Below are 17,639 nucleotides of genomic sequence, written 5' to 3'. Positions count from 1 at the left end.
CCTGTGATTCTTATTCCTTCCAGCCACCCCTTCCCTAAACCATTGCTTCTCTTTTCCAGCCAACTGAGGGGAGGAGAACGGGGGGAGGGGGTGTATTGTGCTGGATGTAGTGTCATTCCCCTCACTGCCTTGTGGATTTTGGAAAGAGCCACGCTGTTGTTGGATGTATGGAAACAGTGGTTATATGTAGGGGCTACACCTACACACGCTGCTCTGGGCAATGTAGGGACCTCGCCACTTGTGAGTGCACTTTGAGGTAGTGAGGAGTCGGGACCTGTCATCTGGTCTAGGGGACTAGTTTCTTTACTTACATGTTACCCCTGGTGAGAGTGGCTGTCCTGACATTCATTCGCATTGGTGAAAGTGGAATGACACACACCCTGTTACTAAAAGGCGGATGATTTTTGGACTAAATTGTGCCCAGATCTTTGCCTCATGTCTTCCCATCTACCACCCTGGAATCACAAGGGAAGCTGTAGAACCTTCTATTTAAATTTACTTATTTGATTTTTTTTTATTTGTGCTCTTGTTATATACAATATACAGTGTTTATATCTGTATATATCCGTCAGCTGGCATTCTGTCCACTGGGGAGGTGATGCCAATTGCCTCCGGCTCAGTACAGCCCACCCCTCCGGACTCCAGCCTCTGTACTCAGTGTCATCCGGTCCAAGCAGACAGGCTCCGGGACCCTAAGCAGCAGCAGCAGCCAGTGGGAGGCGGTGACAGCGGGGGTGGTGGAGGAGGAGGTGGGCTGTTGCCGTTCCCGATTTGCCTCGATCCCAGGCAGGCTGTAGCAGGGGCCGAGGCTGCAGCGGCCACCAGCAGAGAAGCTGGGCTCAGCAGCAGATTGCTGGCTCTTGGCTCTGCCTCCTCCCAGCAGTACCCTCCTCTTCTGCAGCTCACCCCGTCTTCCTCCTTCTTCCAGTCTCTCTCCTCTGCTTCCTCTCCCCCCTCATCTCCGCCACCTCCTATTGCTCCTTCCTTCCTATTCCCAGCTTTACTGGAGCCCCCAAGGACTAGATCCAGATCTAGGTCTGGATTCATGATGAACCCGCAGCAACAACAGCAGTTGCATGGCATGCCTGGGGTGACCCACTACCACCACCAGCTCCAGAGCCCACCACCTTTTCCCCATCTTATCTCCTCTGCCCTGCGTGGGCCAGGTATGGACAGAAATGACAACAGCCCCCCAGAGGGAGTACGACAACACCACAGTCCTCCTTTAGGGACAAGAAGAAGTGTAAACAGTCCGACAAGCAATGACCACCATTACCACCACCATCACCACATACTGTCCCCAGCAGGTAGGGCGCATGTTACTTCTCAGTTTCTAATTTGTCATAACTATTGCTGTAAAATATATGTTTGACAAGTTTACAGTGTTCACAAAGTTTATGGTCACTGCTGGGTACTGTCATTCCATGGCACGTTAGTGACCAGCCTTACTCTAACAAGTTCTGTTTGCGACTGTACAAATGAGATCATGGAAGGTAGTGAAGGAGTTAAGTATTGGTAAAGCTAGATTTGGAGGCAGGGGTGGGCTGGAAGGTAATGGGTTACCTTATATGTTAGGATGCAGAGTAATGGGTTAAGGGCTAAGGAGTGATTGCTTGAGGGGATAATGAAGGTGAAAAGATTAAGATGAGAAGGTTCTGGGCATGAATAGGTTAAATCAACATGGGCTATTATGTACAATATGGTGCTAAAATGAAATGTTCGAAGCGAATGGGTTAAAACAGGAGTCAAGGCACAGTGCCTCTCTCCTCCTCTGCCTCCTGTCACACATTCCTGTAATGCTGGACACATGCTTGTGGGCGGGGTCGGGGAAGGGTAACTTACATGGAGGTGACTGCTGCTGTAGCGTGTTGTGTACAACTGCTGGTCACATTCTGCAGTCTCTAGTCATTTGGATGTGTTATGTAAAGGACATAATTACTCGCGGGCTGCCCACAGCTTACCTAAATTCAACTGTCAAAAACATTACTGTAACATTAGTGAGGGCCCAGTTATTGCTATGGACCCGAATAAAAGGAGGACAATACCTCTAGCACTAATTCTTGTCTGACCCCAGGCTTTTGTTCCTGTCTGGTCTCTGGTCTTGCTGCCTGCAATAGAGTGCTCCATAAGCGTTGTGCTGGCTATGAAGGTGTCAGTATATGAAAGATCTATGGTCTTCCTACTACCTTTATCAGGGTGACAGGGACTTCTGAAGACTATAATAGGGCAACATTTAACCTCAGTGCTGTCCAAGTTTTTCATGAAGCAAATGTGATAGATCCAAACATCTTCTGTGCCAGATTTGGGAATTGTTGTCATTGGTGCTGTCAAAAATACGCCTTGGTGAATTGATATAATTTAGTATGAAACAAAAAAGCCACTTACTAGTATTGGAGGTTAATTGGCTGCTGACAGAATGTACCTGTGTGTGTGGCAGCGACTATACATATATATTCTACAATGTCACAGGGACCAATATGAATGTTTCAATCGTTTTTGTAATGTGCTGCATTATATGTTGGCGCTATATGAATAAACAGTAATAATACAGTGCATGCAGCTGTCTTCAGCATGGATTTATGCATCACATACTCCCCAACCTGGCAGCTTATCAGTATAACCATAAGATACTCTACTGCACTGAACGTATGATTGATTGACAGATATAATAGAAATAACTATATAATACAGAGATAAAATAAGTGACATGTAATTGCTGATTTGTCCTTATATAAAGCAGGGCCTGGTCTAATTTATAATGCATTGCTTGCTTATGTTGTAGGTATTCCTGCCTGTTTGCTAGTTGACATATCAGCTTGCTTATTGAAGCATCTGTGTTTTTGTAGCCGGACAAGCAAACCGAGCATCGGCATGTTTGGCAAAATGACATGTTTTCCCTATGACTGGGATGTAAACATTTCAGTGAAGGAAATGTGTGAGGTCATACTTACTATTACAAAGATAATGAAATCAGTTGCTATAGTTATCCTATATTATGCTATGTTTTGATGTACAATTGCACTGTTAATCCATGGACAGTACTGCAGAACCCTTGTGGCACAGTATAGATAAAATATAATAGTAATATAATAAAACAAGTACAATGAGCTGGTTGGCTTATAGTTTCGATTTTATATTTTTCAAAAGAGAAGGGTATATATTTACATCTGAAATGCATATATATATATATATATATATATATATATATATATTTTTTTTTTTATTTTTTTATTATTTCAGGTGTAGATAAGTAAAACGTTTAACTGCAAATGAGACTTTATTACTAGTTTTAAAATAGATTGTCTCAGTAGTATTGTAACCACAATCATTATTTTGAGTAACCCAAATTAATACAGTATTATTTCAGAAATGTAAATAATACAATGTTGGGAGTCATTTACAAATAACCAGCTGTCATGATGCACTTTGTTACATTTAGTATATTTTGCATATACAGTAGTGTGTTTAGTATTTTGTCATGACCTAGTGAGCAGTATTCAGTACTTGAGGTGTGCTCTGATGGTTATGTGCACCCAGTATTTTTTATGCAAATACTGTAAATTATTTGAATGTTCTATTGTCCTTCATAGGATTATAAAATAAAATATGGTAGTTAAAGCACATTAGGAATTTCTTTACTTCACCTGTCATGTTTATTAATTATATGTTTTCAATTACTTGCTTTGCTGTGTGTATCTGGGATCTTTCCTATGCAGCTTGAATTAGCAAACAAGTCTGTCAGAGTAATGACTACTGCTACTATTTAGATCAGGGGTCTTCAAACTTGGCCCTCCAGATGCTGTGGAACTACACATCCCAGCATGCACTGCACATAGTTTTAGCATGCTGTTATATCAAAAAGGTGGCAGTGCATGCTGGGATGTGTAGTTCCACAGCAGCTGGAGGGCCAAGTTTGAAGACCCCTGATTTAGATGGTAGTAAGATAGGGGCCTATACGTGGTGCAAATCTTTGCAACACCACAAATCAGGACTGCCTTTGAGTTTTCCAAACCTCTTCCCCTTGCAGCACCTTTAAATTTTTTTGTGACTGAACAAAATCTGATTTTAGTTATCTAGGTATGAAGACAGTCACAAAATTACATTATATTGCAAACCATAGGAAAGCACTAATCTGTCTCTCATTCGGTGCGAAAATTGGTATGTTGTAAAAACCGCCATTTTGTGAACAAATCGTTGCACAAATGCTGCGGTATTAAATTACAACAATGGAAAAGCAGATTTTCTGATGAGAGACCCTTATTTATGTTTCACAATAGGCCCAGTATTGTTTATACAGAAGAGTCAAGTACCACCAATATATGATGTATGCATGTTGGCAGTTTAAACTTTTTATTAAAAGTGAATGAGAAATACGCTGTATTATAGTTTGTTACTACATAGTATTTTAGCAATAGTAAAAGTTATTTTTGAAGATGAGTGGTATGAAACTCTTCGTGGGCCTTGTAGTACAAAACGTATAACAGTGTGGTACACAACCATCTGCAGCAGCCATGTAAACTGTGTACAGAAAATACGCAATGTCACTTGATTACCATCCCTGCAGTCGTTGCTATATACAGATGTCTGCTGTTTTAGAACCAGTTCAATTGTGTATGGCTTATTGTAGCCATTGTCTGAAATCTATTTTTTAAAAATCAGTCAGGAACAATTTAAATTAAAAGAGCATTTAGATATTGCTTTGATGTTGAATATACTGTAGTTATTCAGTTCTTGTATCTTTCTAACCCTAATGGGACAGACTAGATGGGCCAAATGTTCTTATCTGCTATCAAATTCTATGTTTTTCTCAATTAGGAGTCAATGAAGCTGAAAAAAGCATTTTCACCAATGATTTCACTGTAGAAACGACTTTTCTCAGCTTCTCTCAATTTATCAAATTTTAACAAAGAATTTAGACACATCTCTGGTTCTCACCTATTTACTGTGGCAATTCATTAAGCAACAACAAGCAAATATTTTTTCACTGGTTAGAAATATCTTTGGGTTGTTGTTACCTATACCCAGTAATGATGGACCAGAGACTCTGGAGAGCCTCACTGGATATCCTCTAGGTCAAACTAACATGTGCATTTGTGGCTTCTGACAACAATAAGCCTTGCAGAGGAGTGGGATTTTAGCTGAGGTTCCTCATGGTAAATACTAGTGCAACTACAATCTGGATCACTGCGATAAGTGGCGAAACAGATTGTTAGTGGTGGATATTGATACATAGAGCCCTTTTCAGTTGTAATGTGAGTTGTTGAAGCAATGTTTTATTGTTAAACTGAACTAAGCTAAACTAATGAAACCACTTTGCACTGCGGTAACAATTTCCTGTTTTGTCATAGATGCATGTATAGATGTACAGATTGAACACCCTTATAAATGTGTATCAAACACATTTATAAAACATTGTTTTTTTGTATTATACTTTTGTTCTAACATGCGTTAACAAAACACTTTTCAAATGCCAGTGCATATTTAGTCTAACGGTTTGTTGAGACTCTGCTCACCATGAGGTGTACATAGCGTATACATGCTAACTTTCTCGGAATGTCGGCAATGCTCCCAAATTTCCCAGACTCCCGTGCAAGTTGGCCGCCCTGGCATTGCTTCATAAGAGAAATTGGCAAAGTGGGGCTTGATAATGTGATTTTTAGCAAGTCACACCACTATGGCCTTACTCCCCACTGCACATCAGGGAGCAGGGCCAAAATGTATCCAATCCCTCTGGGATATCCAAGATCAGATGCCCATAGGTAAGTGTGACATAGAGCAGTGCAGCAAGCTTGGGCAAATGCTATTGTATCTCTCCTCTGTGAACTATAACATGTGGAGGTATATCTAATTTTGGCCACTTACTGTATATTAGCAGGCTATAGGGTTTATTTATCAAGTTGCAAGTTTTCAAAAATGCCATTTTCCTGAATGTTATTCTGAGGGATTTAAAATTGCATTTGTATTAAAGGCAAAACCTAGTGGGTTGGGTTGGAAAATATACCCATCACACCAAGTATTGTCTGTAACAAAATTGGCAGTTTAAATTAAATTGCTAGAAATCTGCGATTTTGATAAGTTGCAACTTGATATAAAATAAACCCTTTATCATTTATATTTTTTTATATGTCTATTTTAGTGAATAATTCCCTAGCAGTGACTCTATTGAGGCATAACCATGGCTGACTTATGTACAGATCATAAAAACATGAAATTAACGAACTATGTAAACTGTAGGTGGAATATTTTACCACTGTTATATACAGAAGTGACCTCATATACCTAGCCTCAATACACCATGCGGCGCAAGATGCTTGGCGCATGTGAGATGCAGGGGACATGACATGCCAAGAAGGGCTGTTAGGCGTGACTGTGGCAATAGTATGTGGACACATATGTACAGTTTGGTTATTTTTATTCCTGAGAAGCCAGCATTATCAATAGCATCTAGAAATATGTAAAATGCCTTTTAATTATTGATTTATTTAAATCTGTAATTTATGACTCGAGGCTGATTTCTCAAATAGGCCTGGGGGGTTGTACTTGTTAAATTTTGGAACTAGTTATGAAAGTGATGATAATAGTACCCGTGGTTAATTGGTACAGTTCAAAGTGGCATATTAGCAAGGCCGAAATAAGGGCCACATGGGCCTGGGCGTGATAAAGTTCAAGGGCCTATACTGAGAAGGGTAGGGACTGTGGCTAGTGCTGTGTGGTTGTGGCCAGAGCCATGTGGGTGTGTACACCCCCTACATTAACATCCCCGGTGTCTCCCTAAATATATAAAAATATTTTTTGTGAGAAAAGTAAAATACAATTTTAATACTTATAATTTATGGCCATCTGTGTGACGAGCTAGGCAGTTGGTCATCATCACCCTGTCATGAAGATGGTCCTATTTTTATGTGGAGGCCTGGAGCTGGAGCTCCATTTGCCTCATTGTTAATTTGGTCCTGCCTATTGGAGTAGTTTAGTCGTCTATAAATTGATATATATTAGTTGGCAGCCACTTGCAGCCTTCGCTGTCATTGGTAACAATACTAAATGCACTGGTACCAGGTTAAGGGGTCAATTTATTAATACCTGCTGCAAATCCTCCATTCCCGCTGGCAGTCGCAACCCCCATGGTTTTCTATGGGGAATGCGTTGCTGCTATATTTACCAACCTCTGGGATGCAATGCATTCTGGAGCTTGGCTACCACCATCTGAAGACGGTAGCTCGCTGTAGCCTATGGGCTACACATCGCATAATTAGCCAGGAGAGGGTACCTTAGGAACTCTCCCCCTGCATTGGCCACACATGTACCGGAACCCCAGCACAAGACTGAAGAGACCGCTTGAAAGGTCACTTTGTTCCCAGCAGATCACAAGGATTGTTCCTGTGGGTGCCTAGTAATACAATCGGCCGATATGATCGCATCCTGCAATGTGATCATGGGCGCTACTATCCCACCCAGGTCACATTGCATATGCGATCATTAATAAATGGGCTCATAAGTAGCTAAACAGAATTTCCTTGTACTATAAGATAAAAGTAATTCCAAGGTTCTTAAACAGAGTCAAGAAACATGAAGTGTTCCTACCTATCTAAATTATATCTAAAGGTTACCCAGTGTTCTATTTCTGTGATTAAAACATTTGTGTTACCAAGTTTATATTTCAAGGTCTGCCAACATAAGAATACAAATTAAAAGTACTCGTCTCCCAATGTATTTTTTTTATATATATTTTGCCTATAAATAACCATTTATCCCTCTTGTGCATTTACTTTTCTTTACATGTTTTTATTTGATAAATTAGCTACAGTAAAGAATTTTTGTGGGTAACAAGCATTCCTTCTCATATCAACTTATTGCATACAGTTTGCAGTGTGTAAATTTGAAGGTGTCATTATTCACACTTACATGATGCAGTCACTTGCTGTGAAGCTATTGACAGCTCTACTGTCCTTTTCTCCTTTTCATTATACAGAGCAGCAACAAATTGAATCATGAAGTCTAGAGATAATAATTGTGTGTGTGTGTATATATATATATATATATATATATATATATATATATATATAATAAAGTTGTAATGGTTGTGTCTGTATATAGATTTTTTTGGGGGGGAGAAATGTACTCCTTGGTACTGTGTATGAATTATGGGGATGTATTTATTTATTATTTTGTTTGTCTGTTTGTTCCGGCATCACACAAAAACTACAGGATGAGTTTGGCTTGCGTTTTCAATACTGTATAGTAGTGGTCCCCAAACTTTTTTGAATCATGGCGCCCTAGTGTGTCAGCATTGTTTTCACGGCATCCCTGAGCCAAAAGTTTGTTATTGAGAAATTCAGAAAAAAATGTAGTAAAGTGAAGTAAATTGTGCTTATCTGTCATCCTTAGCCTCAGTTATGTGGTGGTGGACAGGTTTGCGCTTCTGTTTGTCCACATATTTACATTACATTGATCAGAAATAATTTGAATTGGTGCTGGACCACCAACCTGAGCACCCTTGCAAGTGTCTCGAGGCACCCAAGAGTGCTGCAGCGCACAGTTTGGGAACCACTGCTGTATAACTTAGTCACCTAGAATGAAACCTAGAATGGGGCATGTATTAGGGAGCGGAACAGTAAAGGAAAAACAGATGCTTGTTACTCGGCGCGTGCAGTGTGAAGGCTCCTCAAGCCAAAAATGACTAGATGTATATAAATATAATTCTTTGGGGACAAATATACTTTTAGGGACTGTTTGTGAACTATGGAGACAAAAAAAATTGCACAGGCTCCACAACTCCGAAATGATTATATGTATATATATATATATATATATATATATATATATATATATGCAGGTTGAGCCTCCCATGTCCAAAATGCTTGAGACCAGGGGTATTTTGAATATATCGGAATATTTACATATCATAATCAGATATCTTGGGAATGGGACCCAAATCTAAACAAAGAATTAATTTATGTTTTATATACACCTTATACACACAGACTGCAGGTAATTTTATACAATATTTTCAATAATTCTGTGGCTTAAACAAAGTTTGTGTACATACATGAAATTAATTTCTGTTCATATACACCTTATACACATAACCTGAAGGTAATTTTATACAATATTTTTAATAATTTTGTGCCTCAAGTTTGTGTACATTGAACAATGAAAAAACAAAGGTATCACTATCTCAGTCATGCTAAAAAAAATTAGTATTTCTGTATATTCCATATTTCAAAATATTTGGATATGGGAGACTCAGCGCATAGGCAAACGCAGGGGGGGTTTCCGTCTGCCTGGAAACCCCCCTCCCCAACCCACACCATGACCACAATAGAAATATTAATATAATAGATTGTTACTAGTGCTGCATGTTCTTCTCAGTATCACAAATGAAATAATTAGTACCACCTGTGGATTTTTTAACCTGTATCATCCAGTAATAAATAACTTGTACACCAACTAGAAGATCTGGAAAATGTGCACTGTTAGAAATGCACTGCTATAGAGCCCAATATGTACATATACAGTGTGTCCAGGGCAGTGCTAGGTTCTTCTGCTGCTCCTCCAGGCTCCTGGACTTGCTCCAATAGTCTGGAATGGTGCCCACATCTAAAATAAATAAATTCAGTTCAGGCAGGATTGCCTACTGACGCATCTAATGGCTTACTGTGATCACTTGTCCTCTGTATGCTGGAATTATTACACACAATACACTTTGTATGATGCTTATTAAAGCTGGTTAAGTACTAATTCTGCCCTCTTCATTGACAGGCCACACTCGCTCTAAAATTAAGCAATTGGAAACCCCCCTCTGGAAATCCTGCATTTTCCACTGCAGCCTGTACACATATATTGCAGACCCCGAACGCAAACAGTTATATATGTATACATATATAGCATTCACTCTAGGGTTGGCGCAGGGCAAGGCACTGGACCATAGAAGGGGCACTCTAGCGCATGCCCGAGTGTGGCCATGAGAAGAGGAGGGGTGTCTTTAAGATGCGCCCCCTTTTTTATCACTACTGGGGGCAGTCCCAGCACTTAAGGACATGCCAGGCTGCCCCCAAACTCTCCTCTCTCTGTGAATAGATGCCATGCGCACGGCATCTATTCACCAGCGGTGGTCACTGCACTGCAATTTTTCCCACCTGTGGGACACAGCGGCCCACGGGTGGGGACAGCACCCGGCATGTTGTTTTAGCGGGGCGCCACCAAAAGGGCAGGGTGCGTTCTGCCCTTTTGAAATCGGGCAGGGCGCAGTGCCTTGCTAAAACAACCTAGCGAGAATGCTATATATAAATACATACATAGATATATATCTCAAGATCTATTTTGCAAGAAAATCCAACTATATATTAAGCACTAATCAGGCAGCTTATCTTGACTCATGAAGTTGCAGTATACATGTCATCCAGTAGATGGTGCACCAAGACAAATACTACATATCATAGAGTTACTGCTTATGTTACTTGCAACCTTTACTGTAGGTGAAGTGGCTTACTCACGAGTTAGTAGCCACAAGCATCTTTTTGTGTTAATCCCTGAAGGAAAAACTGCAAATATTGTTTACAAAGACATTTTGTGATCAATGTCTAGAATATAAAATATGCATCACAATATTAGATGCCACTATTGTCTTTGTAAAATTAGTTCTGCTGAGCAATTAGAGTCATACACGCGAGCAAAGCTGCAGGCAAACGCTAGTATATACATATATATACACACTTTATAAGTATATATATATTTTACTCATATGTCCATATTTTGCTTTCTTATTAACAATGTAGGACTGTAAAGCCTGTAAAGTGACAGTTAGTAAGTGATTGGTTGGCACTTTATCTCTCTCTAGTCTTTCTCTCCAAGGCTTAGTACATTTCCCCCTATAGAGTTAAATAAACTGATTTTAAATAAGGGATATTTTCCCTAAAAATAGGCTGTATTAGATTTTCCCTTCCTCTGCTACAAATATTTCCTTGGCTAGCCAGCATCCTGTTGGCATTTTATTCTCTGATTAGTAATGCTTGACTACATGAAGTTGTGACACACGGCTTGAAATAGTGACACACGGGTCCTTTTCGTCTACAGTAGTTGACATATGTCAGCAGACCATTTTACCAGTAGACCAATAAGAGGCTCAGACAGTTGACACTGCAGCTTCTGAGCTGTTCCTAGTACCTGTTATTTCTCTTAGTATATTGTCAGCTAGATTGGAACCAATTATATTTCTTACTTTTTTTTAAATTTTATCTTGGATTGATTGCCTTTTTTTTAATCTACACTGTTGTTGAAATTAAGCTTAGATTTTCCATCATTTGTTAACATTTAATCAATGATGTGTTGTAAAAAATATACAAAACAGTATATGAGTGTAGATTGTAACACTGCTTAGTGGGTCGTGCGATATTTAGTCACATAGCAACCGAAAATGAAGCATAATGTCTTCAATTAAGTTGTTTTTGGTGTGCACAGTAATTTAGATTTTTCTTCATAACCAAGTTAACTGTGTTAATTCTGAGAAAAATGACAGAGACGTTAAAACACGGGATTGTGGAATATTGCAGCTGCTTGCTGCCAGTATTATTTAAATTCAATGTGAGGCTTTGGGCTCAGCAGTAATAATTAGCACCTTGCATTTGTTCTCTATAGAAAAGCAATGTGACTGGCTTCTGATAAAGCTTATTACACATTTTATGCCATTTGTAAGTATTTGTTAATTACTAATATTGCTCTAAACACATTGTGCTATACATTGCATTTTCTAGGATGTTTAAAAATATTTTAATAACATATTTCTAATAAATCAGAAAATGAATAAAATCTTTGAATGTAAATGCTGAGAAGTGAACAATTTTTACAGTATAATGAAAAATACGTAACACCCATTCTCTATTCCCTTCACTGGCTGCCTTTAAAATGGTGAATCTATTTCAAGATTGGCATACTGACTTTCCAAGCCCTACATAACCAGGGCCCAGGGTACCTGAAGCAGCTTCTGATTCCTTACTGCCCCACTCGCTTACTGCGATCTGTATATGAAGGACTATTAGCTGTACCTAGAATCTCACTTAACTCTTTTGGTGATCAAGCTTTTAGCTTCGCGGCTCTGATTCTATGGAATTCGCTTCTTCGAACAGTTTGGGAGGCCTCCACATTAGAGTCTTTCAAAAACAGACTCAATACTTACCTATTCAATTAAGCACTTCACTAATGTATCTTTAATTTCTACAAAAAGCAATCCAAATGCTTAGTTCTCATTTCTGTTAAGCTTATTTTGTGTTTCTGTTAAGCTTATCTTGTGTTTTTTAAATGCAAATATAAAGCACTTTGGCCCTCATTCAGAGCCGTACGCTCTGAGCAGAGCGCACGCTCTGAATGAGGGCCGCCCTCCATAAAAATGGAGCGTCCTCCTGGACGCTCGTATAGCTGTGGGTCACCACCCACAGCCTATACGAGCGTGCAGTTTGATGGCCGCGACGGTCGTGACCATCGCGACCATCGAAACTGCGAGCCGGAGCCTGCGGTTGAGGTTTTCAACCGCAAGCCCCGGAGTGATTTTGGCTCTATCAGAGCCAAAATCACTCCCACTGACATCACTAGTGATGTCAGTGGGCCGGCTTCTGACGGGAGGCGTTCCCGTGGGAACACCCCCGTCAGGGAGGCACGCCCCCGGCACGCCCACCAAAGGGGGCGTGCTGTCAATCAACATCGACAGCACGCCCCCTTTGATCAGACACAACGAGCGAAGGACTTTCCTTCGCTCGTCGCGTCTGGCGCATGCGCACGATGGAGCTCCCTGCGTCGTGCGCATGCTCAGTGCAGACCATCGACCCACTTGCGAGCGGACAGCCGCTTGCGAGTGGGTCTGAATCAGGGCCTTTGTGTCCTATTGGGAGAAAAGTGCTAAATAAATATTATTATTGTTATTATTATTATATCCAGCAAAAATAAAAACTCAATGTATCTATTCAATGAACTATTGCATCTTTACAACAGATTTTAGCAATCACAAAAAAAAAGAAAAAAGCGCAAAGAGTTTATATTTAATGAATGAAAAAAGGAATGCATATAAAATGAGTATGATAGGCAGAATAGTGTGTAGTGAAGGAATTCAGGGCCTGATTCAGCGGATCGATGGTGGCCCAGTGCGTGCGCACTACGCACGTGCGCTAGCCCCGTAGCGAGTGAGAACTTCACTCGCTCCGGGGCTCGCAACATAACGGGGCGGCTGTCGATGTTGATCGACAGCTCGCCCCGTTTTGTAGGCGGGTAGGGGGGGTGGCAGCACAAACTGAGGCGTTCCCGAAGGTACACCTGCCGTTTGTGGGCGGCTCTACTGACATCACTTGTGATGTCAGTAGTGGACTTCCTGCTTTACTAGAGCAGGAAGTGCACTCGGCATTGTGAGTGCTGAGACCCTACCTTAGGGTCTCCTCGCAATGTCGATGGTCGCGATAATCGCGACCATTGCCAGGCCTCTCGCACAAGCTGTGGGTGGTCACCCACAGCTGTGCGAGCGGCCTGGAGGCCGTAAAAAAAAAATGCCCTGATTCAGAGCGAGTGCTCGCAAACAGCGAGCCCCTCTGAATCAGGCCCTGACTCCTTTAAAAACTAAAACAAAATTAACATAATAAATTAACGGGATCAGTATGAATGACCGCCAACCAGTGAAGATCCCGATAGGTAAGTAAACTAACTATACCTAACCCTCTCCCCCCCTAACCCTAACCCTAACCCTCCCTTAGGGGTGCCTAACCCTAACCTCCTCCCTAGTGCCTGACCCTAACCCCCCTGTAAGTGCCTAAACCTAACCCCCCCGTCCCCGCAGCCTAAACCTAACCCCCCCCTTCCCCTAGCCTAACCCTAACCTCCCCCCGGGGGTGCCTAACCCCCCCTTCCCCTAGCCTAACCCTCCTTGGGGGTGCCTAACCCTAAGTCCCCCCCGGGAGCCCCTAACCTAACCCTCCCCCTCCTGTGGCTGTCCGCGCCCGCGGGATAATGATAGGTGTCGAGATTTCGATGCCTCTCATTAGTCCCGTCGGGATTGCACAGTTGGGAAGCCGGCAGTCGGCATTTCGACTGTCGCTTCCTGACTGCATACCAAATTAACATATTGTGAAACATACAATCACCTCTGTGGTTACACACATTAATCCATAAATTCAGATTTTTCCACTTTATATGCACAAATTTAACAGTTGATCTTTTTTTCTGCAGAAGAGATAGATTTAAGTGCATACAGCACTTGTCGAGTAGTGTTATTATTCAGTACACATAAGAAGAAGAGGTAAAAAAAAAAGCAAGACAGTATATTGTGCCGGTCCTTCTATGATATCAATTGTTGATAATTCAAACATCCATATTAAATTCTTATAATCCCACATGTAAGTATACAGATGTGTCCTCATACATCTAGCCTCCATATGCCATGCAGCACGACTTGCCTGGCTTAAGTGAGCTGCCAGGTCCTGTGATACTCTGCTAGCATTGGGCGTCTTTATTGCCAAAAAAATGGACCAACAGACTGTGCTGAGTAATTATATATGCAACACTTCTATATCTGTGTGCACCTGAGTCTATGTATGAAGCACAACAAAACTTCTAATGATAAAAACTGTGGCCGCTACATTGTAGCACTGCGTATACAGATTCAGAGACTCATTAGCATACAGATATACAAGTGTTGGATATCAAATTACTCAGCACAGTCTGCTGGTATGTGCTAGTCACATTGTGACTTAGTTACATTTTTGGCAAAAAAAGACACCCAGCACTGGCAGAGTATCACGGGACCTGTGTAAGGACACATCTGTAATTTAAAATAGCATATTAATGACTAGGTGATCTTGCGGGTTGGGTACGGATCCCGACAGTCACAATACCGCCAGCGGAATCTATCGGTATTGTGACTGTCAGTATTCTGACCATCTGGATCCTGACTACATCCCGATCCCTCAGTCTAAGAGGAAATCCCGTTGTAGTCCACTAGCATAGATCTTTCCCTGTGCTCCCAGGGTCCACTGGTGTAAACCTTGTAGCTTTAAAACATTTGTGGTAAAACAAGGTTCCTACTTGTAGCCGATAACAAATATATTCTGACTGCTACATGTACTTGTGCGATAAACCAGACTTTTTGAAAGTGTGTAAATGTGTGTAAAATGTCTGCCTTTTATAGAACAGATATCATCATACATAATTGCCAATTGTCTTTAAATCCCAGGGACTGTCAGAGGTAAAATTCCTAAAATGTATTCTTCACCTATGGGCTTTATAAGTTGATATTCAAACAAGAGGAGTATTTAAAATGAAGTTGTCATGACATGATGAGGTTTGGAATGCCCCAAATTCCACAAGTGTTATGCATATAACATGTTTTACACATAGTTGCCTTCAATTATTGGCCATCCTCCTGGATCCCACTCCACTTTCTGTCTAAATTGTATTGCTGTGCAACATGATGTTGGGCCATGATGTCAGAAATTGCTTCGTCAAGCCCCCAGCACTTGTCCCTCGAACCTCCCCATTGGAAGCTCCCAGAGGGGATCCACAAAATAGGCTTTGTGCCAATTGTGCTGCAGAAATATAAATTGTAAGCTTGTGAGCAGGGCTCTCTTACCTCTTTGTCTGTCTGCTATTACCCAGACTTGTTTAATTACTCTTTTATTACTGTTTTGTTCCCAAATGTAATGCGCAACGGAATATGCTGGCAGTATATAAGTAAATGTTAATAAATAATACATAGAAATGTCATGAAATATGTTTTAAATTGCTGCTAACTATGCCTTAATAGACGTGTGTATGTTAGTTTATGTAAAGTATGAGAAGGTCAGCAGAATGGTTTGTATTGACTCTTAATATAACACGTGTTTATGATGTTCTGCATCATAACATTCATTAGTATGACTATCACTTGCTGTATCACTTCATCAGCAATATCTTCAAAGAAAATACTAGTGACCACATTTTCCTAAAAAGCCAGAAAGGTTTTGAAATATCTGTTGTTGGTTTTTGTGTAACAAGAACACTTACTGTAAGTGTCTAACTGCAGCATAACAGAGCAGCGGTGAATGGGACATACCTCCCAAATTCCTGGCCCGATTGGGGTGGTAGTATAGGGCTCTTAAATCAGTTGGAAAGTTTGCCACTGTGTGTATCGTAAATAGCTGCTTTCATAATGTATAAGGACAACTAATTGGCCACTAGAGGCGCTGTTTCATAGGTATTTATGGCTGGTATTTCAAATACTGTGACTTAAGCTGGGTACACACCTAAAAGATATATATGCAGATCTGCTGATCTGCAGTTATATCTGCAGATAATGGTTGCTCATAACGCATTGAACAGCCATCACTGCAATCTAAAGATATATCTGGCCAGGGGTCTGTCGCGCCCCCTCCTCGCGGCCTGTGTAGCAAGTGTATGGTCAGACAACTGACCGGCTGTACACAGCACGATGTGCAGATACATCTGCAGATATATCTGCAATCGGATCTGCAATCAGCTGTGCTGCACAGCCGACGCGATATGTCTGTAAGCAACGTCATTCACAGACATATCGTCTCTACACACCGGCCGACGCACACATGATATATCGGCTGTTCAATTGAACAGTGTGTACCCAGCATTACTCTCTGCCTATATTATGAAAGTGAAAATAAACCATACTAAGAAATAGGCTATATTCTTTTTAACTTGAATCTTAAACATACACTCATTTGTACAGTTATATTCTACTCATATTAATGCAGACGTGCGTAGCCGATATAATTCATCAGGGTCATAGATATCCTTTCTTAAAATTCGTGGTCTGCAGAAAATTCTATTCTGGTCTGCGCTGCAGGATTACGAACCAGAATCTTGGTTCTTATTATGACACTATTTGTTCATTTGAGGCTTGCATTTTACCTTGATGAGATTTTGGTGGGATTAGATTGCATTCAGTATATAATGAGAGTTATTAAATTTGCCGTTGTATTGCCCTGGAAGGAAAATTGATTTTTTTTTTCTCTAAGCAATCTAAAACCTGAAGATGTAACTAGTCTAATTAAATGTATTCAAATTTCAATTCATGCAATGTAATAATTTTAGCCTGCATCTCTGTATGTGATTGTAGTGGTGCTCTTCCTCCACATATATCAGAGTGTTATAAAGGAGATATATGTAGTCTATAATGTGCCACATTGTAATAGGTTGTGTCATTATTTCACTTATTTTACTCCATTGTGAACAGTTTTGACAGGTTTTAATTTTACTAACGAAAAAGTGTGAAAAAAATTCAAACCTCTCTCAAGGTAGAACGATGATGGTCTTTACAGATTTTTACCTTTTACTTCCCCAGCTGTACAAATTATATATAAAATAAAACAGCAAAGTAGTATTTTAATTGTAGCGAGAGTCGGTTATAATTAATGGTTATTATTATTATTATTATTATTACATTTTATTTATAGGGCGCCACAAGAGGTCCGCAGCACCGTACATACAGTAAAGGGTACACAGAACATTATATTACAATACAGTAACCAAAATATAAACAGAGCACAAGTAACAATTAGCAACACAATTCTCCATACACAATACAGCTGGGAAGGTGAAGGCTGTCATAGAAGTGCTAGAGAAGAAGGATGTAAGACAGTGGGGAGGAGGACCCTGCT

The 17,639-nt window shown here is 40.6% G+C and overlaps 1 protein-coding gene across 2 annotated transcripts in view; it reads left to right on the top strand.

Annotated features, from left to right (window-relative positions):
- The first annotated feature begins 583 nt into the window (after positions 1-583).
- RNF38 (ring finger protein 38) overlaps positions 584-17,639 on the top strand; it is a 232,247-nt gene continuing 215,191 nt past the window's right edge. The window contains exon 1 of one of the 2 annotated variants that reach the window (XM_088460070.1): positions 584-1,307. In XM_088460070.1, coding sequence (XP_088316196.1) covers positions 599-1,307 — 709 coding nt within the window. In that variant the 5' untranslated portion in view covers positions 584-598. The remainder of the gene's footprint in view (positions 1,308-17,639) is intronic. The other variant, XM_088460069.1, reaches the window with a different exon arrangement.

Source organism: Taudactylus pleione, unplaced genomic scaffold, assembly GCF_031769625.1.
Source record: "Taudactylus pleione unplaced genomic scaffold, aTauple2 ptg000967l, whole genome shotgun sequence".
Classification (NCBI taxonomy): Eukaryota; Metazoa; Chordata; class Amphibia; order Anura; family Myobatrachidae; genus Taudactylus; species Taudactylus pleione.
The sequence above is the reverse complement of the archived record's forward strand: the minus strand, read 5'-3'. Positions and strand labels throughout refer to the sequence as shown.